The sequence below is a fragment of the Sinocyclocheilus grahami genome, unplaced genomic scaffold, assembly GCF_001515645.1.
Source record: "Sinocyclocheilus grahami isolate Dianchi unplaced genomic scaffold, SAMN03320097.WGS_v1.1 scaffold33.1, whole genome shotgun sequence".
Classification (NCBI taxonomy): Eukaryota; Metazoa; Chordata; class Actinopteri; order Cypriniformes; family Cyprinidae; genus Sinocyclocheilus; species Sinocyclocheilus grahami.
In genome coordinates, this window is record NW_015505212.1 from 91,888 (window position 1) to 115,304 (window position 23,417).

At 37.2% G+C, this 23,417-nt stretch overlaps 1 protein-coding gene across 1 annotated transcript in view; it reads left to right on the forward strand.

The window, feature by feature from the left end:
- LOC107580973 (metabotropic glutamate receptor 8-like) overlaps window positions 1-23,417 on the forward strand; it is a 114,126-nt gene that overhangs the window by 85,254 nt on the left and 5,455 nt on the right. The window contains exons 8-10 of the mRNA XM_016266581.1: window positions 2,758-2,897; window positions 7,652-8,587; window positions 21,411-21,657. Coding sequence (XP_016122067.1) covers window positions 2,758-2,897; window positions 7,652-8,587; window positions 21,411-21,657 — 1,323 coding nt within the window. The remainder of the gene's footprint in view (window positions 1-2,757; window positions 2,898-7,651; window positions 8,588-21,410; window positions 21,658-23,417) is intronic.

A 23,417-nucleotide genomic window follows, 5' to 3' on the forward strand; every position in this document is an offset into this window, starting at 1 on the left:
TTTTTTCAAGTTTGATGAGTATGTATTGAAATGCCCTTCAGGGTGTTTTTTTTTTTTTCAAATGTAATCAGTTCACACAAAAAAAATCATTATTTGCATCCTCTTTAATATAAGAGACTTTATAACTGGTTTTTGGCGTGTTTGTTTGTTTTTGGGTGGCTGAACTTTTGTGCTTTTCAAGATAATGCATGAAGACATTAGACTTTTAGATTACTGGCCTAGTAGATGGTTTTTCATTTTTAGTCTATTACATATTTGAGTTGAGATGTGCTTGGTTCGTTGTGTTTCAGGACCCCAGGGAGAGAGTTCCTGAACCATTTATCTATTTAAGTCTACTGCTTTTCTTAAGCAATTAAATCGCCACATTATTTTCTCTCTCATGCAGATCCTAAAGCACTTCTAAAGGGCTTGTGTCATTTCATTCTCATAATGAAACATCAAGTCTGTTTTGCAGCTCCAGTGTCCATTTACAACATTCTAGGTAGTCTAACAGGTTTGAAAAATAAACCCAGTTACCCAGTTGAGGTTCTCAAAAATTGTAGTTTTGGGCTCATATGTGATCAGTTTGATAAGAAAATTGATTTTTTGATGGGTTGAGATTTTTCTCTCACCTCAGATATCAGGCTCAAATTGTAATTCATGTTTCCAAGAATGAGAATGAGAAACAAATTGCTTTGTCACAAGATATTTGCCATCTCATCTAAAACCTACATGTCCTTGCATGTTCTTCTGAATTCAGGGCATCTGTAATTTAAGATGATGGGTCAAAAGCGTCCTTGTCGATTTCCGAAACTACTAATAAGAGACTTTCCAAAGATTAAAGGTGTGTAAAAATGTAAAAACTTCACTTTTTGAAACGCTTAGTACAAGTGAATTTAAAGGGATAATTCACCCCAAAATTTGGAACAACTTGAGGGTGAGTAAATGACAGAATTTTCATTTTTGGGTGAACTAAATGTTAGGTGTAAGTTAGGTGCCTACATTTCTGTTCTTCATTGAGGCTTTTCATGTTTAAATGAAACTCATTAAACCTGATCCACCAGGTCTATTAGGTTTTGAGATTGTGTCGGTTCACCTGACCTGCGGCGAGTTGATTTTGCTGACAAATAATTGTTATCAGTACCTGTATCTACAGCTGTGACACAAGAACATGCTGAATTTCAGCTTTATTTGGGAGGATGCAATTTAAAAATGCATTGTAATTATGCTGCAATACTCTTTAGTGAACTTTGCTCCTATTCATTACGAGCAACAACAGGGACAGATGGATTTATCAGTCCTACATCATTTTTCTCTTTTTTCAGTTCGGTGTGGATTTCAGAAGCAAACTGTCACCCCAGATCTCCGTGAGTTACACAGAAGCTTTGATGCACAATACAGCAGTATTTTTTTTAATAATAATGAAACTTCACCATATACAGTGGGATCCAGGAGTCTACATTGACAATCTGTGATTTAAAATATAAATTTTTTAAAAGAAAACAGATCAAATGTAACACACACATAAACACACAAAACGTTTTTGGATTGTGAAAAATGTCAAATTTACACAATATGCTCTTTGAGTCATAATCGATTCATGCTGAATAATGGATCAACATGTTTTGTGCACTTCTTGACATTTATAAGGAAAATATTTGTTTAGTTAGGGAAATGTCAGACTTTTCAACCGTAGTCTATATGTTCAATGACTTCCCTAAATTTTGGATGTTCAAGGTTTGTTATTGCACTCATAAAACTTTGATCGGAGTTGAAGGCCGCAGGGCTTTCAGTAAAAGTGTTTTTACACTAACATTTTTAATGCAAATCTGAGTTCATTTGACATTTTTGGTTCATTAATCTCATCTGAAATCGGGTTTCCGGATGCAATGTGCATTTTTAGCATGTTATGCGGTTGCTAGGTTTTACTGGGCAGTTTTAGCTTGTTGCAATGTGGTTGTTAAGGTGTTGTGTGCATTCTTAGAGCGTTATACAGTTGCAAGGTGGTTGCTAGGGTGTTGTGTGCATTTTTAACATTATGTGGTTGCTGGGGTGTTGTGTACATTCTTAGCATGCTGTTATGTATTTGCTAGGTGGTTGCAAGGGTTTACTGGGCAGTTTTTAGCATGTTGCAATGCAGTTGCTAGGGTGTTGTGTGCATTTTTACCATGTTATGTAGTTGTAGAGTTAATAGGGTGTTCTGGCTGCTTTAGCATATTGCTAAGTGGTTATTATGGTGTTTTTGTGGTGTTTTGGACATTTTTGGTTCATGAATTTGATCAAAAAGTGTTTTTTCGAATGCAGGTCCAAATTCAAGTTTGAGCCAGGCAACCAAATCACCATCATTGGTGAAGGTAAAGCGATAGAGAGGTATGGGGGTATTTTTTTTAAGACGCTCACCTCAATGAAAGTTGATGAATTTTATTACCTTTCCATCTTCTTACCTCCTCACAAGGTTGCCGTGATTTTTGCACGTACAGCGAGAAGCTGCATATATTATTTACACCTCTGACACCTGATCCTGAACACTATACTGCACAGCAGAGGTTTGTGTGGAGCTGTGAGAAATTCACATGTGTAGATACCAGACGCCTTGCCTATTTAATTCAACTGTTGGAAATTCAAACTTTGAATTTTGCATCATCTTAATCTCTCAATACGGCTTGGCTCCTTCCTTCAGTATGAGTGTGAAGAAAAGTGTGTAACACTGACAATTCTCTTGATATTTTACTGACTAAAAATGTAAGTCTGATAATTTTGTCATATCCTGTTTTGCAGGAAGTGCAAGCACTCCAGTGGTCTTCAATCAGAACGGAGATGCGCCAGGGCGTTATGACATCTTCCAGTATCAGATCACCAACAAATCGACAGCTGAGTACAAAGTTATCGGCCAGTGGGCAAACAAACTGCATCTTAATGTGAGTGGAAAGCATTTTCCGGTCTTCGTGATGAAATCCATCCATGCATTCATGTCTCCATCCAAAATATAACAAAGTATGCATGTTCAAATCAGATATATTCAAGCATAAATGTTTGTTGGAAATCTTAGCTTTGCTGATGATGCATGTGACATGAATACTCTCGGGGCATTCATTAGTCAACGGGATGGAAGATATGCTTGTAATGTTTTATGCTTGGCCGCAAAACAAAATTAATGGAGCCAGAAACGAGCTGTGTTTTCATGGCCAAAAGCTCTCACAGCAGTGTGGAGACTGAAGCTGTAATTTTCTGATACGTGACAGAGAATCACAGCTTCTCTGGGCTTTGTGTCTGCGCAGGTGAGTGGAAGGGGAAGTGGCCGCTTAGCAGAACTGTGATCCAGCCCCCTGTAGTTCTCTAAATCTCGCTTCTTAACTCGGGTATCAAAATCTCCCCTTAAGCGCTTAAACAGATCAGCACTGGATGCGTTACAGAGTGCGGGTGATTTGCATGCAGCTCATTAAGGGCGACTCACTCCGGAAAAAAAGACTTCTTTAGCCTGAAAGGATTGTGGCTCTGAACAAGGTTAACATTTATTTTTCGGGAAAATCATTTTCACAATCAATACACACAGCCAGTAACCATTTTGCAATTTTGCTGTTTACTGAAAGATGTGCAGGTCACTTTAAAGGGCTCTGTTTACTTACTGAAACTACTAATAAAACATTCAATATGTAAATTGCCGAAGCAGTTATATTCTTTCCAGTCAGATGCAAAAGATTGAGGTTGTGTAAAATTAAATGCAATTTTGCAAAGCAAATACGAGTGGTGTGTGTCAGGGCAATTGCTAGTTGTTATGGGTGTTGCAGCCTGGTTGCTAGGGTGTCCTGGGCACTTAAAAAAAAAAGACCATGAAACAAGACTCAAGATTGCAGTGTGACACTATGTTGAACTGAGGAATCAAAACTTTTGACATATAAGAAGTCATTGTACTATAAAAACATCTTGTAAGTTTCAGAACTCAAAACCTTCTCTTTAGTCAAAAAACTGATTATATTGAAGCCAATCTGCCAAAACGACAGGTTGTGGAATGTGCCACTTTATGACGTGATAGTGTGGCTAAACCCCGCCTCCGCAGAAGATGATCAATGCCTGCTTTTACATCACTGCATGTTTAGCTCCACCCACCAATTCATGAATGTAGTGTAAATAATGAGAGAGGCAAACACAGGTCTACGCAGAAATCAAACGATATAGATGCTCCGAAGACAACAAGATGCTGTGCAGAGCCAAGTTTTGGAAAAACACAGTCTTTGCATCGCCTTCCTTCTGATCCCAATATTAGGAAAGAGTGGATGTACTTTATTTTTAATGATGTTCCAACCAGCGTCAGTAAGAACTCGGTTCTTTGGTCACTTCATTTTACCGTGGAATCATTTACAAACAAGGCACAATTCGATACAGGATTTTCAGAAAGATTCAAATTAAAAGACGATGTTGTGCGATTATATTGGATCTGACAGTAATGCCGCACCACACAAGTGTGAGTAACTGTTTTTATTACGTGGTCACTATTGCTTTGTCTGTTATTACAGATCGTTTGATATGTACTGAGCAGAAGCTGTTGTGGTCGCGCCGCGACAGCTCTCGTGTCCGTTGTAGACATTACTATCCGTCACAGTGTTGCCAAGTCCATGGTTTTCTACTTTATCACTGTTGGGGGTTTTTCTCCCCAACACTTTATCACTATTGGGCTACTTTATCACCCCGCGGGGATGGTTTTTTATGTCCGCGGGTTGAAGCGACCCCGATAATGTGTATTTTAGCCTCCGGAGGGACCGGGGGACCCCCTCGAAACGCCGTTAGTTTGGGCTAGTTTTGAGTAGCAATTGGCCGGGTTTTGTTGTAAATACCTGGCAACCCTTTCCGTCAAGCAGGTAATGTTATTATTGCTAACATAGCAACTCATTGAAAAATACATTGGCATCATCTGTATTAAAGAGAAAATAATCACCTCATCTGATGTTTAAGTGAATAAAATAGCCTTGACAGCCTTACTTACTGGGGTTCCACAACTATTGACTTTGTTCTCTCTCACCGGACTTGTGTGTGTGTAGGTGATGTAAAAAAAGGAAAGCAGGCATTTTTGGAACAAAGCACTGTGAGGCAAGGGAGGGGGAGACTCAGAATGTTTCTAAACTTAAAACGCATTTTTGCCCCATTTGTGTTGTAAATCATTGTTATTTATAATGCACAGCGTGGTTTTAATCATATTTTTAGGGGGGACAACCCTCAGACCTTACTACTATTAGTGCAGCAGGGAGACCGTGCCAAATGTATGCGTATGCTGAGTATGTATGCGTTTTTTAACCTCAGCAGCGTCCATCTATGAAGGCTGTAGGCTGTCAAACATACACAACTGTTAACTTCCGAGTCTACTATCCGCCACGCCTATTCAAACAGAGCGTTCTGATGAGTCAAAACAGGACAGAAAATCACCTATTACTTCTAAATTATGATGGTTTTGATGTAAAAAAATGTATAGTATTATAAGTGGACCTCAGAGAACAGTACAAAAAAAGGCAGTTCATGACCCCTTATGTTAAGACTTCACAATCAATAGCAGAAACAAACAGGCTTATATAGGCAGAGGTAACAAGATAATTGGGAACAGGTGTGTTCAGTCAGGCATAAGTCCAGGTAGTGGCTTGTGGGAAATGAAGTCCATGACACAATGACAATGATGTAGAATGGAGTGCCCTCTGGTGGACAACCAGAGCACTCCATCTGACCATCGTTACACTAGGGTGGTCTGCTGATTTTTAGCTTGTTGCTAAGTGGTTACGAGAGTAGTCTGGGTGTTAGTCAACCTACATTTAGTGTGTTGCTAGGTGGTTACTAGGGTGTTCTGGGCATTTTAACATGTTGCTATGGAGTTTCTAGGTGGTTGATAGGATTCTCTGGGCAGTTTTAGCATGTTGGAATGTGATTGCTTGGGTGTTGTGTGCTAGGTGGTTACTAGGTGATTATTGGTTGTCTTGGTTGCTTTTGTAAGCATGTTGCTAGGTAGTAACTAAAGTGCCATATGTTTTTAACAGGTTGCTGGGGTATTTTGGGTGATTTTTGAATATTGCTATGTGCTTACTAAGGTGTTCTGGGGATTTTAGCATGTTGCTATGTAGTTGCTAGGAGGTTGCTAAAATTCTCTGGACAGTTTTAACATGTTGCAATATGGTTGCTAGGGTGTTGTGTGCATTTTTAACATATTATGTAGTTGCTAGCTGGTTACTAAGGTGTTCTGGGTGTTTTTAGCATATTGCTATGCGTTTACTAGGGTGATCCGATTGTTTCTAACATGTTGCTATGTGGTTACTAGGGTGTTCTAGGTGGATGCTTGGGTGTTTTGGGTGGTCACTTGTGCAAATGAAGAGCCCACTCCCAAATCTCGTTTATATTGCAATGAATAGATGTGCCTTCTTCATTGCAAACAATTATTATTATTAATTTTTTTTTGCCTACCATATCAGGTCACTTAAACAGAGGAACTGCATATCTCTTTTCAACAAGTCACACAGTTTGAGCTATTTGATTTCTTTAGCACAAATTATGTGGGACGAGCTGTGCTGCAACATTTAGTATTAGGGTTAGAGATTAGTTAAAATCCCTAACCCTATGCATAATACTGATGTGTGTAAATGGCTAGCGTTGATTTTAACAGTGTTTGAACCTTAGAAACCCTTCTCACTCTCCATTACTGTGTCTTCAGGATGACTAAAACCAAATTAAACAGCTTAACTGTGAATGGTCAGTGTGGCTTTTGTTTCAGACAGAATGGAAAGAATCAAATGAAGGGATTTGGTCTTTCAATTATTCTTAAATACCCTTCATACCCTTTTATGAGATAAGTCAAATTAAACTTCTGTTCATTTGCAAATTTTGTCTTTTTTTATTTTAATGTGTCTCTTCTTTTTCGCTTCTCTAATTAAAGCCAATCTGTTTTTGCCAGGCATAATTTGTCTCAAGCATGAATAATTCATTCACGGCCATCTCTTTGTAGCAGGCAACAGTGAGAACCATAGAGCATAAGTATTGAGTTGTCCTGATTTGTCACGTGGATTGGTCTGGCAAAATCGTTTTTACGTCACTTTTCAAACTCGAGGTTTGTCATGTTATTTTTAAATTTTTTTCATCTCAAATGCCTCTGGCACAAGTTTGTCCCAAAATATATCTGTCAACAAAGTTGTGCCTGGGAGCCAAACTGAAGCTGCACTTAAAAGAGCAGTGTTGGCTTCTTATTTTCCACAGCTTTCAGGCGCTAAGAGGTAATAAAGTGATGTCTTCAAATATGACACAACCTACATCTATGTGGGTAATGAGACTTCCTTTGAATGCAGTTTCTAATATAACAGTACGCCTCTGGTCTTCATCTCTGACAGGGCTTATTATCCATTGCAATTGGACACTATAAGCTGGCGGACATGCAACCTTTTTAGTGTGTTGCTAGGTGGTTGCTAGGGTGTTCTTGCAAATGAAGAGCTTACTCCTAAATCTCAAAAACTTTGTTGCCTGGTGAAAATCATAAAATCACTTAGAAAAGTAAATGTACATCCATGCTCAGTTGGGGGACCAGTTCTCCAGTGGTCTAAATGAAGGAACACTGTCTAATATTGACATAGGTCCCACTTGGTCCTGATAATATAACAGTATGCCTCTGGTCTTCGTATTTGACAAGACTTTTTGTTATACTTTGCAGGTGGATGCCATGCGCTGGCGGACAGGCAACCCCACGCTTCCAGCCTCGGTGTGTAGTGTGCCTTGCCAAATGGGTGAAAGGAAGAAGATCGTGAAGGGTGTACCTTGCTGCTGGCATTGTGAGCGATGCGAAGGCTACCACTTCCAAGTCAGCGAGTTCAGTTGCGAGTTGTGTCCGTATGAGCAGCGCCCAGACCGCAATCGCACCGGTTGCATCCCCATCCCGATCATCAAACTTGAATGGCACTCTGCTTGGGCGGCTGTACCGGTGTTTGTTGCGGTTCTTGGCATCCTGGCTACAAGTTTTGTGGTGGTCACTTTCGTCCGCTACAATGACACACCAATTGTACGCGCATGCGGCCGAGAGATGAGCTACGTGCTTCTGACTGGGATTTTTTTGTGCTACGCCATCACCTTCTTGATGATCGCTACGCCTTGTTTGGCCGTCTGCTCCTTCCGAAGGGTGTTCCTGGGTTTGGGCATGTGCTTCAGCTACGCTGCTCTCCTAACCAAGACCAACCGCATTCACCGCATCTTCGAGCAAGGCAAGAAGTCGGTGGCTGCACCACGCTTCATCAGCCCTGCTTCTCAGCTGGTCATCACCTTCAGCCTGATCTCGGTGCAGCTGCTCGGTGTGTTCGTGTGGTTCGCCGGTGATCCGCCACACACAGTGGTGGACTACGGCGAGCAGCGCACATCCGACCCCGAGAAGGCTCGTGGGGTTCTCAAGTGTGACATCTCGGACCTGTCGCTCATCTGTTCGCTGGGCTACAGCATCCTTTTGATGGTAACATGCACTGTTTATGCCATCAAGACCCGCGGCGTGCCAGAGACCTTCAACGAGGCCAAGCCAATTGGATTTACTATGTACACTACCTGCATCATTTGGTTAGCTTTTATACCTATCTTCTTTGGCACCGCACAGTCGGCAGAAAGGGTAAGTGAGATTTACGAAATCTGTAACTAAATGCACTGGTATTCACAATGTCATTGCAAGTAATTGCTTTTCATATTGAAAACAGCCTTAGCTCTTCTCTGACTTCTGGTAGGAATTTTTATGAATACTACGAAGTGACAGCAATTTGCATATGGAAATATATTTTTAATTAGTTTATTTAATGTACATACAGGTCAGGGGGTGTGATTAACTACATTATTTTAATAAAAAACGCATAAGCACAAACAGAAAAAGACTGCTCCAAAGAATTTGAGTATAACTTTTCTTTACAGAAATGCATGTTTTTATTAAGAAGAGGCAATATGAATGTTTGTTTATGTGAGCTATAGGTTGCAGAATATTGCTCCAGGCTACAGATAATAACGTCAGCTGCTGGTTACCCTTTCACCTGACCCAGCAGGCGACAACCTCCAGAAAATTTAAGAAGCTTAAGGTTAAGAAGCTAACCTAAGGAAGCCAAAACCAGGGTTTCACATACTCTCAGACTGATAGATATTAGCCTCGGGAGCACTGTAGGAAACAGACAAATGGGTCAGAGGCGATCAGGTAGGTGGCGACTCAAGAAGCATCGCTGAGATATCTGAAGCTTGAGTGAGCAGGACTTGCACGAGTCTGGATAGTTCAGATATGAAAGATCAATCCAATCATTATTTACTCACCCTCGTGTCGTTCCAAACCTGTATGCTGTTTTTGAAGCCCTTGAAGTATAATATCTATGCAAACAAGTTGTTCAGTAATCTTTTAAATGCTGAAACTCTAGTGTTTGATTTCCTTTCACAGTGGTTCACGATAAAAGCTCATTACCACATTGCTCTTTAGTCACATTAGCCTCTCACTATGACTGCTACACTTTGCGCTAGCCAAGAGAGACAATTATGGATATACCAATTATTCCTTACACTAACAAGCTTATTTATATTCTTATTTAACGCTAGAACTGTGGGATGGATGGCATTTTACTAACACAGACCCCCCAACCCATCGCATTACTCAAGATAAGAAAGCAACGACATGAATCATTTGATAAGAAAAAAAAGGCATCTTATTGAAAAAAAGAAGTAGATCTCATTGTCACGAATAACAAAACATGGCCTTAAGTCTGTATTTATTGAACGATTGTCTGATTGGCAACCACACCAAGCGAAAGGACTTCATAATTGGTTCGTAATGAAAAAATTACTAGCCCTGAATTAATATCATTACAGAGTCAATGTTGTATTGGCTGCAGCATTTGTGAAATGAACCACAGTAGAGAAGTAGATAAAATCCCTCCGCCTGTAAAATATGCTTTCATTATCAAGAATGTGCTTTGGTTAATGCTTCAAAAATCGATTTGTGTGGATTTTCATTGCGGTGACTATTACCTCTCCATTTTACACTAGCATAAAGATATCAAGGCTGATATGATCTACCCTCCTGCATTTGAGAATGGTATCACCCCAAAAACCAATACATGCACTTTGACATTTCCAGTGCAGAGACTCTGCAGAATCATAAAGAGTCAATAAAGTGCTGCATGAACAGCGGGCAATGTGCTCACGGCTCCTCAGGAAATCAATGCCTTCCAAAGGTGACTGGTTAAGATAATCACTCCACATATCTGTAGAATCAAATTACGGGTCTCGCATAAATCACAGGCAGATCATTTTATTGGGTTTTGTTAAGTTCACCGTGTGACCCGATCCTCATTCGGGAACTCCATACGTTTCTTATATAATTGAAATGCATGGTAAACTGATTTAAGCTTGGGATATTTCGATTTTTTTATTTTTTTTTTAAAGTGAAATTTACTTCATATAGATGTTTTTGAAGCAAATGAGCCAAAATTGACATTATTGACACTCACGGAGATGCCATTTTCCCCCATACATGGCTGTTTTTGTAATTGTAAATTATTAGTTTGATTTGTTTACAGAGCTGTTTTTATTTTTTGGAAGTCAAATTGATTTAAGCTTGGATTACTTAGATTTTTTTTTTTTAAGTTAAGTTTACGGTTATGGAGATGCTATTTTTCCCCTATACAGGGTTGTTTTTTGGTAATTGTAAATAATTTTTGAGGTTGGTTTTGCGTGTTTGCATGTAAACTAAATGCACGTATTTTTATTTTTTAAAGGGAAATTTACTTCATATAGATGTTTTTGAAGCAAATGAGCCAAAATTGACATTATTGACACTCACAGAGATGCCATTTTTCCCCATACATGGCTGTTTTTGTAATTGTAAATTATTAGTTTGATTTGTTTACAGAGCTGTTTTTATTTTTTGGAAGTCAAATTGATTTAAGCTTGGATTACTTAGATTTTTTTTTTTTAAGTTAAGTTTACAGTTTTGGAGATGCTATTTTTCCCCTATACAGGGTTGTTTTTTGGTAATTGTAAATAATTTTTGAGGTTGGTTTTGCGTGTTTGCATGTAAACTAAATGCACGTTTCAAGTGGATCGTGTGTGAAATGCATTATATTACAACATTATCTGAAAAATGGCAAAAGTTCTTAGCAAACGCATTTCTGTTTTGGTTCATCGTATGACCAGATCTGCATTCAGGAAACCTAATGCATTTCTCATATGATTGAAAAGCATGGTAAATTGATTTGAGCTTGGGTTATTTAGATTCTTTTTTAAGGTCAAGTTTGCTTTGTATTGATGTAACTGAAGTGAGTGAGTCTCTGTAGAACAATATAATGCCTGTAAGCCAAAATTTACATTATTAACAGTCATGGAGATGTCTCCCCCCCCCCATACAGCACTGTTTTTTGTAATTGTAAATGATTTGTTTGAGGTTGGCTTTGCATGCTGCCACAGCGTGTAAATGCATATTTCAAGTGGATCAGTGGGTGAAATACATTGATATGCACAGTAATATTACAACATTATCTGAAACGTGGCAAAGTTCTTAGTAACCGCACTTCTGTTATGGTAATCCTCTCGTGGGTGTAAGCATATTCTTGCTTGAGCGTGAAATATTCTACAATTTTTCTGTTATGAATGATGTTATGAAGATTTAAGTTTGCATAAGCCTGAAATAACACAAGCAACTTGCACCTCCCGTGCAGTAATTTCAATTACTCTATCCCAGACACCGTACCTAAACTGGATCTTTAAGTGACATTTCAATGTTTTTGTTTCACTTTAGTGTCTTTAATTCCTTGAAGGCCAGCTTTGTTTCCAATTAGTTCTGCCACCTTTGTTCTTCAAGCTCTTGTGAATCAAAGACTAAGTCTTTGGTGGTGTGTTCTTCATAAAAAGATTTCATTTACAATCTATTGTCCGTATTTAATGCCATATTTCACCTAGTAAATAATATTCTGCTCTTTAGATCCTGTAAAAAGAAATTCCACCTTATTTAAACCTTAGAAACATGCTAGCCAAGGCTGTTGCTTCTTATTTGTAATATATCCTATCTGTTCGGGACACACATACACACCTCCCTCACGCTATTTCTCCTGCTGTGTAGGATCATGCTGTTCAGAGTGGAAGTCGTATTACCTCAGATTAGATAAGCTTCAGTTACATTTGCCCTGCTAATATCATCATGCATGAAGGCGAACCTTCCACAAAAGGCTCTGGTCATAATTCATCCTCCCCAGCAGCTTCAGTAGATGATTTTCCTGCCGTTCGAGAGAGAGTGACCGCCCAGGTCCTTAGTGTGCCACGCATTGTGCTATTAATCATGGGACATCTGTGTGCAAGGGAAAATCGCTTCTGCTGCCATGACTCAATGTGCTAAAGCTAGTGCAGCAGAGAGAAGACGCCATACAGAAGAGGAATAGAAGCTTAGCTCAAGGTAGAGTCACAACAGCATTCAATAAGCCGAGGATGAGGTCAGCTGTAGTTGTACAAACAGCACATTAGTTTGAAAAGCGATTGGCTCTGATTGTATGAATGCTTTCTTTATTGCATTCGCTTGCTTTTTCTTTCACAGCAGCCTCACACTGAGAAACAAGTCACTAGAAATGTTTCCCGTGCACCACTAAAATGTCTCTCAGTGGCCAGATTTGCGATGTACAATATGGAAGTAGGTATACATATAGAATATATATATATATATTTTTTATATAATGTATATAAAATATATAAATTGGTAACACTTTACAAGAAGGTCTCATTTATTATAATTTATTTAATACAATTGTTCATTGTTCGTTCATGTTAGTTCATAGTGCATTAACTAATATTAAATACAACTTTTAATTTTAAGGTACTTTCATTCTTGATTCGATTGCCTGGTCTGAACCCGAGCTCGATTGCGCCCCCTCCTCCTGCCCCCGCTGGTTTGTGTTCATAGTGTATTATTCGCTTCATTTTTTTTTACTTAGGATTTTGAAAATTCTGATTCCTTTCCAAAGCGCCAACACAGAATGGCACATGTGTCTATTTGTCATGGCTCAAAAGAACGAGGGAGTCAATTTCTGCGAGCAGAAATGAGATATAAATATTTTCTGCTGCAGCACGTCAGTCACACTTTTCAAGAAAGCGAGTGAATAAATGCATAAATACACAGTTTGACCAATCCATACATCATTAATAACAGTTTACTTCCGAGATTAAGTACGATTGCTTTCAAATCAGAAGCAAACCGTACCAGAGTTCGTATGAACTGTACCCCAGCCCAGACCACCCTTTTTAGGCAGACTTTTTTTAGGTACGGTTTGTGGATGCACAGAAGTTCAGAAAACTGTGCTCACATTATCCAGTCAAACCGAACTCTGGCATCAAATGAACCCGGGTGCACACAAAAAGTGCTACTGTGAATGCATTTATTTGTAAATTAACATTAAACTAATAAATTCTGTAGAATTACTGTTTATTGTTAGTTCAAGTTAAATAATATTACACTGTATGTATATATATATATATATATATATATATATAACCCTGGAGCACAAAAGCAGTGTTAAGTCGCTGGGGTATATTTGTAGCAATAGCCAAAAAAAACATTGTATGGGTCAAAATTATCGATTTTTCTTTTATGCAAAAAATCATTAGGATATTAATTAAAGATCATGTTCCATGAAGATATTTTGTAAATTTCTTACCGTAAATATATTAAAACTTAATTTTTGATTAGTAGTATGCATTGCTAAGAACTTCATTTGGACAACTTTAAAGGCGATTTTCTCAATATTTTGATTTTTTTGCACCCTCAAATTCCAGATTTTCAAATATTGTCCTATCCTAACCATGCATCAATGGATGCATCCAGCTTTCAGATGTATAAATCTCAATTTCAGAAAAGTGACCCTTATGACTGGTTTTGTGGTCCAGGGTCACAAATATATTTATATATATATTTGCACACAAAGTACTATTTGACTTGTATTTTATTTGTTGATTGTGGTTGCATAATGTAAAGTAACATTTAAACTAACACGTTGATAAATATACAGCACTTCTGTTCAAATATTTCACATTGTGTTTGTATATTATGTGCAAATAATCTTTCTGGATTGATTTCCAAGTGAAACTGAGTGTTCAACAAGAAAAAATTTAGCTTTAATTTATTAGATCATGAAAAGTGTGTGTTACATGCCTGACTGGCACCAGGTGTTTGCATGGGTTGAGAAATATGAAGGACGTTGATGTCAGCTGAAAGTCGTTATAGCAGCATAGCAGGTTATTCGATTTTGATGAGAGATTATAAACAGTTGCATTTTGTGTTTGAAATAATGTGCGTCTATGAACCATTCACAGTAAAACAAGAAATGCTTTTGAAGGTTTCCATAGTTTTCTCATTAAAACACAACCAAATCACATGAAAAGCTGGCAAAGGCATCCGGAAATAACTGAAGCTTTAAGAAGCAAGGTTTAAAAACAGCCACTGAAATGTGTTGATGACACACAGGAAATCATTGCTAAAGTGATGTTTCCATATACAGTAACTCTCTCATTCACACTCAAACACATGCACAGTTTCCACATCACACATTGATTTTTTTTTCTTGTGGTCAATTAGCCAAATGAATGTTTATTGAACAGGAAAAATGACACTAAGCCATTGAGCCATTGATGCAGTGATGCTGATCATGGCAGGATGTCAGCTCTATAACAGCATTAAAGACGCTGTCTGTGTTAAAGAACTCAGTCTGACAGCATTCAGCAGTTCAACAGCTGCCATTTCTATCAGGACACTGAGGGGATTTTCTTTGGATATCGTGTCACTCAGAAGAGTCACGAACATTCAGACATGCCCTCTCATATTTTTGAGCAGATGTTGAAAATATTTGCATTGTCAATTAAGTTGCATGATTAAATACAACATTCAAATACGTGGGGTCAATGCGATTTATTTAATGCTTTTGAAAGTCTCTTATGCTCCCCAAGACTGCATTTATTTAATCAAAAATATAATAAAAACAGTAATATTGTGGGAAAAAAGTGCAATTTAAAATAACTATTTATAAATATTTATTTGAAAATAAAATACATTTAATAAAATAAAATGTTGTAGTATATAAAAATATAATAAAATGAATCAAATACAAATTATTTAAAAATAATATAAATATAAATACAGTATAAATATTTTTTAAATATCATTTATTCCTGTGATCAAAGCTGTATTTTCAGCATCATTACTCCAGTCTTCAGTGTCACATGATCCTTCAGAAATCATTCTAATATGTTGATTTGCTGCTCAAGAAACATTTCATATTATCAATGTTGAATACAGTTGTGCTGATTACTATTTTGGTGGAAACTGATACATTTTCATTTTTTGTAACTATTTAACTGTGTGTGTGTATCCATTATAACACTGCATGCCTGAGGGTAATAGAGACAATTGCCAAAATGTCCCATTGCTTGCCGTGTTTGCATCTGGTAAAGAGCCAGAGATTTTAGGATAAGTTTAAGTCGATGGCCAGGAGCAGGGTTGGGCACCCCTGGTTTAGAGCGTGTTCTCATATTTGACAGGGGGGAAATGTGCACAGACCGACTGCAATATCTCTGACCTTTACCTGGGTGGTCAGCATTTAGTGTTGAGTGTTAGGTAGTTAGTGCACTGGCATATGTGTGGCTAATCGTGCTTGATTAATTGTCACTTAACTTCATGCTGTGTGATTGGGTGAACAGATGGATGTCAGCCTCACTTCCATCACTCTGATAACACACCTGAACAGGGGTATCAGCTACTAATCGCTGCTGTGAGCCTTTGCATAACCCTGGTGAAACTAACTTCTGAAGATGCATTGATACTCAATGAGATTAAATCACTGGAGGATAACAAGTCACCGTAATGTCTGGTTACTCGACTAACAGTTTTTGCTGAGCATTTACTCACCCTCAGGCCATCCAAGATGTAGATGACTTTGCTTCCTCATAGGAGCAGATTTGGAGAAATGTGGCATTTACATCTTTTGCTCACCAATGGATCCTCTGCAGTGAATGGGTGCCGTCAGAATGAGAGTCCAAACAGCTGATAAAAACATCACAATAATCCACCAGTAATCCACACCACTCCAATCCATCAATTAACATTCACATCATAGTCTAAGTATATAGCTAATTTTGTAAATATTTATTTTTTATACATGCATAATATTCTCTTCCACTGAAAATAACAAGTATTACGGAAGTTAAATGGGTTGTGAATGCAATTTCATGTTGATTTAAAAGTTTTAAGTGGTGGTTGAGCTTTTCTGTGAAGTTAATTTCCTCTGACAAAGATTCACAAACAGTTTAGAAAGCTTTTCCGCTCTGATGCAAATCTGTTATGAACATTAATTCCACATCATGTCAGACTTTTTCTCTGAAATTTGATTTAATTGAGCGCTGTGTTTTCCAGAGTTGGCAGCTAGTTGGACTTTAGTGACAAATGAGCAAGATACATTTTTTGAATGACTGCAGAAAATCTCACACATCTGTTTATAGTGACCAGATGCCGGTGTTTTTCTAGTGGAAAAGTATAAATCAACTACAGCTGCTGAGAAAACGTTGACTATTCGTATGAAAAAATTATTAAATAAATAAATATATATATATATATATATATATATATATATATATATAGTACCTTTGCATAACGTGAGCGGCTCACACAAAGTTAACTTGGTTGCCCTCGACAGGTGTTTGTGTTTGAGATGAAAAGCATGAATTTATTACACATATGTGCACATACGCCACGTGCAGTTAAAACTGCTTCGAGATACATGAGTTTATCAATTATGCAGATTTAATGCACTAGGGCTTTAACAATTTGACATTTTAATTTGTTTGTCTATATAGTTTTTATTCATTTTTATCTATTAGTTTTAGTTTATTTATCTAGGTCTAGTTTTTTTTTTTTACTACAAGTTAAACTACACAAAAAATTGAAATGTTGCCTTGGCAACAAGCTGGAATTTATTTTTTATTTATTTATTTATTTATTTATTTATCTATTTCAGTTTCAATTTCAGTTAATATTTATTTTGTTTCAAGTAACAAAAATGTTTTTATGGTTTTAGTTTTAGTTGGATTACACTCGGGTCAGTTGCATGCGATGTTTTCTGGATGTGGCCTGTTGAGTGAAATATGATTTGGGACAGAAAGTGAGGAATACTGTAGTTCTGTAATATGTTTTTGAATGAATTTTACATTTACCCTCCCAAACTCCCCGTTTGCCCACCCTCCAACTCGCACACATGGGGTTGTGCTCTCTGGCCCAGAAAATAACATGTGCCGTCACCTGAGAAAAAGCCTTTACAAACCTGTTCAAATGAGTTCTGTGAGCCGCAGGCTTTGGAAACGGAGAGCTATTAGAAGTCCAGGCTGATAGTCTGCTGGCTGCTTCTGTACGAGGATTCTTCAAAACTAATTAAGAGTGACACGGGGCATTGAGAGGCTTCATGAAACCCCAGGGGAATTGGCAGGCAGAGGAATGACAGACACGCGCAGGTCGCTTCTGGAGCTCTTTGTGTGTGTGTGTGCTTCACTATCGGATCATGCGGCAACAGTAATTCCGATTTTATTGCGATCCGCCGTTCTATTTGGGTGGGCGGAAAGGAAATAGATCAGCAATAAGACCTCGCCAATAACCATGTCACACAAACTCTTATTCAAAAGCTAGAGAGATGCCTATCTAGATGGCATTTTTAAGAAAAATTAATACATGGTGGCAAACTCTATGTTCCAAATCAATCACTTATACAGCAATGCATCTATGATCTAGTGTACACTACAGTTCTCTCTCAGACTTGACCGGTCTGATCATGTGTGAAAATGTGCATACTACCTGCAGGTGCATTGAATACACATCACTTACACTGTTTTATTTGGCTCTGGTTCTGAAATGCATTAAGGAGAAGTGTAATTTAGACTTTAAATACAGCTCTATATGCTACAATCATCTGTTTAACTTCAGACCTCAAGAGTTCCTGAGGATCTACTGTGTAATCGACATGTGATGAAGTGCTCAGTGTGACGGCGTTCATTCATTCAGTCATACAGTGGGGCAAAAAAGTATTTAGTCAGCCACCAATTGTGCAAGTTCTCCCACTTAAAAAGATGAGAGAGGCCTGTAATTTTCATCATAGGTATACATCAACTATGAGAGACAAAATGAGAAAAAAAATCCAGAAAATCACATTGTAGGATTTTTAAAGAATTAATTGGTAAATTCCTCGGTAAAATAAGTATTTGGTCACCTACAAACAAGCAAGATTTCTGGCTCTCACAGACCTGTAACTTCTTCTTTAAGAGGCTCCTCTGTCCTCCACTCAGCCTCTTTATGTTACTTCAGAATTTTTTTGTTTTAATTATAACTCTGGCTTATATATGGCTGATTCTATTAAACCCGCTGGAAAATGTTTTAAATGAGATTAGATTTAACCTCGATTTGGCAGGATTTTTCAATTATTTTTCTGACTTTAAGAGCTTAGGGGGTCAAATTTACATTGATTGAAAGAGTTTGATGTATTTTACTGTAACTTTTAGTACTTTAAACATCCTGCCCAGATCCAAAATAACTGTGAAAATGACTGATCTTCAAACAAATCCACTTTTGCTGTTAACACATCCGACTGATTAATAATGACTGATTCTGGCACAACGAAAGAAAACTGTATAAATTGACTTTTGGTAACAAAATAAATGTAATACATTTATTTTAATGAATAAAATTAAATCAATCAATCAGTGAAATTTAATAAAATATTATATGATATAAAACTGGCTCGTTTTGAAAACATTATCTATTGTGACAACACAGATAATGTTACAACTTCAATAAACTATTTAAAAAGTATATCTGTTGTTTTTATTTAAAACAAAAATATTAAGAAATCGGGGTTATTATAGTCAACTAAAACTACATAAAGCATAAAAAATGTTGTTACTTGAAATAAAAGTACCGCACTATTTTGTTGTGCTAAAATAAAAATAAAATAGAAATAGAAAATGATGAAAAATATACAGACATGAAAAAAGAGACAAAAACACAAAATTACTAAAATGTAACTTAAATGAAAATGAAAAAAGATAATAAAAAAAATAAAGCTTCTACTGAGTTGTGAAGACTCTCTGGTTGAGTGACTCTTAAAGTTCTTAATACAGCTAAGATCAATACTTTATATTCCCGCAGAGTGGAAGATGATGTCTAATATGGCATCAGAGTTGTCATGTACTCTATAGCTGTTCCCAGAAAAGCAGCCGTTTAAAGCTGAAGTTATTGAGAACTCAGAAGTTTGGTGATTATATATAATGAGCAGTGTTTCCTCTGACTGGTATCAACGGGAAGGTTGTTAGTCTGAGGTGATTTCTTTGATCTAGAAGCAGATTAATGCTGAGTTATATGTAGCTTTTAGTGGAAAATCTTCAATCTGTGTCAGACCGCTTTGGATCGATATCTGCGGAGCCGGTCTCAGGTGATTACCTGCAATTCCTGAACTTAGAAACCGATTCAGTGTTTGAGTTGCTCTGTGGTGTGTGTGTGTGTAAGCATAATATACATTATATACATACATTATACTCCCCAATTTACTTAGCTATCACAAATTAGAAATTAAATTATATATATTTTATAATTGTTAAAAAGGTTTTAAAAAAGCAAAATTTGTGATATATTATTACAATTTATACAACAAACAGTTTAAACAGTTTTCTATTTGAATATATTTTAAAATGTAATTAATTTCTGTGATTTTCTGAAACATTTCTTATTATTATCAATATTGAAAACATTTCAAGTTTAAAAGAACAGCGTTTATTTGAAATAGAAAGCTTTTATAACATCATAAATGTCTTTACTGTCACTTTTGATCAATTTAATGCATCCTTGATGAATAAGAGTATTTATTTTTGAAAAAAAGTAAAAACTGTAGACCAAAACCCCAACCATATCCCTATAAGAACATTTTTAGAATTTAAAAACATATATAATTTGCTCTATTTATGAATTGTTTTTTTTTTATTATTCACAAGTTTATTTCATATTTTGATTTGATTTCACTTAGAAGGCAGCACCCTATGTAGTTAGTAGCTCACTAGGTAGGTTTGCCTTCTGTATTAGGCCTTATCTAGTGTTGACTGAACACTTAACATGTCTCCTTCCCGTTTGGCAGCTCATCCAAACCTGTTTCTGTTCGCTCTGTAAATATCACTAAGCATTCACCCCAGTGGATTGTCTTCAGAACCGCACTGATCTCCGCTCTGAACACGTTAGCACACCCGCCAATGTCATCCAGTCCAGTCCCGCTACGGATCAGCGGGTTAGCGGGTGGCTGGAGCCACTCTCTGACCGATGCTTTTCATTACGCTTCTGCATTAGCACACTTACTATCTGTCTCTAGTTTTCACTGTGCATTTGGACTGAAGCGTGTCTCGCCATCTGCTAGCAGCCGTTCTCTGTGATATTTGCCCCTGCTGGAGACAAAGATACAACTGAAACTGTATAAATTGACTTTTGGTAACAAAATAAATGTAATACATTTATTTTAATGAATAAAATTAAATCAATCAATCAGTGAAATTTAATAAAATATTATATGATATAAAACTGGCTCGTTTTGAAAACATTATCTATTGTGACAACACAGATAATGTTACAACTTCAATAAACTATTTAAAAAGTATATCTGTTGTTTTTATTTAAAACAAAAAATATTATAGTCAACTAAAACTACATAAAGCATAAAAAATGTTGTTACTTGAAATAAAAGTACCGCACTATTTTGTTGTGCTAAAATAAAAATAAAATCGAAATAGAAAATGATGAAAAATATACAGTAAAATAAATAAATACCCTTTTTTGTATTATTTTATTATTACTATTTTAATTATTTTATTGTTATTTTCACATTTAAATTATAATTAAAGGCAGTATAACAAATACTACAGATGCTTCAACCATTTACATATTTTTCACATTACAGTAATGATTTTTATGTTTTAATTATTATTATTTGTATTTTATTTTATTATATATAGCAATATAACATTTTATTTTTGTCATTTGATTGTAGTGTGAAAAATGTTCCTGGCATGATTTATCAACTCATTTTTTGTTCTTTGTTAAATGTCATTGTGTTGTTGTTATTATTACATTATTACATTTGTTAAATATTAACTATATAATATAAATCTGTATAAAACTTCAATTTGGCATAAAAATGTTTTATTGGATGACTTTATTGTATAAGCTAGGCCTCACAGGAGCTGCTGTTACAGTTCTGAAGGTTTTAAAATGTGTAAAAAGACCAAGAAATGGTTTAAAACGGTTGATTATTATAGCTAGAGAGACTTCAAACTGAGGAACTACAGACCTGGTTCATCTCTGACTTACCTTGACTTTCCCTCTCTCTCTCTGTTCTGATGCGTGTTGTTTTCAGATGTACATCCAGACCACCACCCTCACCATCTCTCTCAGCCTCAGCGCGTCTGTGTCTCTGGGGATGCTCTACATGCCCAAAGTCTACGTCATCATCCTCCACCCGGAGCAGAACGTGCCCAAACGCAAGCGCAGCTTCAAAGCTATCGTCACTGCTGCCACCATGTCAGGGAAACTTGTACAGACGGGAAGCGACCGGCCCAACGGGGAAGTGAAGACCGAGCTTTGTGAGAGCATGGAGACCAACAGTGAGTATTTCACCCACGTAGACCGAATTTAGCGCTCCATACAGAAAGCTTTCAAGACACACTTAACCTTGTGCACTTTGTCGTTTAAGGCAAGGAGGCCACCTACGTAGTTAATATGTTAATAAGAAGCTGTGATGGAAAGACACAAAAAACAGGCTGGTTTTATTCATTCCCATTGCTTTACAGGATAAGTCGTTCATTCATTCGCTCAGAAAATGTCAATTTGTCTTTTTTTCAGATTTTCAGATTTTTTTTTGCATTAAATCGAATGCTATGATTCATCTCAGAACCAGCTGGTTTGGTTCAAAGCTTAAAGGTGACATATCATGAAAATCTGACTTTTCCAGGTTTTAAGTGCTATAATCAGGTCCCCGGTGCATCTACCAACCAAGGAAACGTGAAAAAGATTAACCCAGTAACTTTGTTTTGGGAAGCCTTTTTCTGCAAGCGTCTGAGAAAACGAGCGCGTCTGATTTCGCTCCCTTGGTGACGTGGCAAAGGGATCTCATTATAATATTATCACCCTTTAATCTGTAAACTTCCACTCAAGGCACCATCATTTTTGATTTCGCAAGCGACAACGGTGTACCAGTTCTAATGTCATGGCGAAAGTTTGAGCAAAACGTGCTAACTGTTCTGTCTTTGGCTGCACAGACGAGCACAGAACACTATTTAGAGTTCCAGCCTCAGAGGAGACAACAGAGCAGTGGATTTATTGATTTATTTAATGTATATTGCTGCTGCCACACAGATCTAAAATAAACATGCAATTTATTTCCCAGCTGTTTACCTTCACAGACATAACCCACTGTTTCTGTAACTCATGTGTGTTTTTAATGTAAACTTGTGTGTGAATGAGAACTTAGTTTAGTACTCACATGCTGTGACAGCCGCTTTCTGTCCGAGTGCTTCGGATGTGTGCGCTCAGAAAACCTTATATCTGAAGCAGGGGCGGATTTAGTGAATTGGGGGCCCCAGGCAAAATATAGGAACGGGGCCCTATACATTTGCACACATTTTCCTAGATCAAACTTGAGGTTCCTTTTTTGTTGTGATACTTGCTGCTGCACAATGCTGCCCCATAGTTGTGACCAGTGTCTCTACATTTTTCATGTACATGCTATAATGGCTTTCTTTCATGTTGTAGACCACAAAATAGCAATTGATTTACAGTTGAGATATAGGTTTTCCCAAAAACAAAATTAATTTAAAATGATAAACCTCATAGTTGAGTCAGAAGTATAAATTATTATATTAATTTAAAACGAAGTTATGTGGGTGGATTTTCGCATTGGTCTGAACAAAAACTGCTGACGGGATTATTGAAAATGCACTTTCCTTTTCTGCTAGTAGGAGGCGCTTTTGGAACATCAGCAATATAGCGGTTTCCCCATTAACGGTTGTAAACAAAGCAGCGCTTGGCTCATAAACTCTACTTTATCAGATAAAATGAAAATGCCATCGAAACTTTTCTGAAGACAGTCGGTTCCCTGCAGAGTGTTACGTATCCGGTCCATGACCTTCCATCTGCTAGCCATCAGAGGTCACCCTTTCCATTTCATTGACTCTCGCACTACACACTGTTGCATATCACCCCGGACTACATATCCCATCATTCATTACACTGATTGCACACAGCACTGATTGCACACAGCTGTTTCATATCACTCACTCACTATTTAACACTCAATCTCACTCCCTTCTAACTGCCGAGTATTGTATGCGCTTATCGCCAGCAGTGATAGCTACTTTACAGAGCC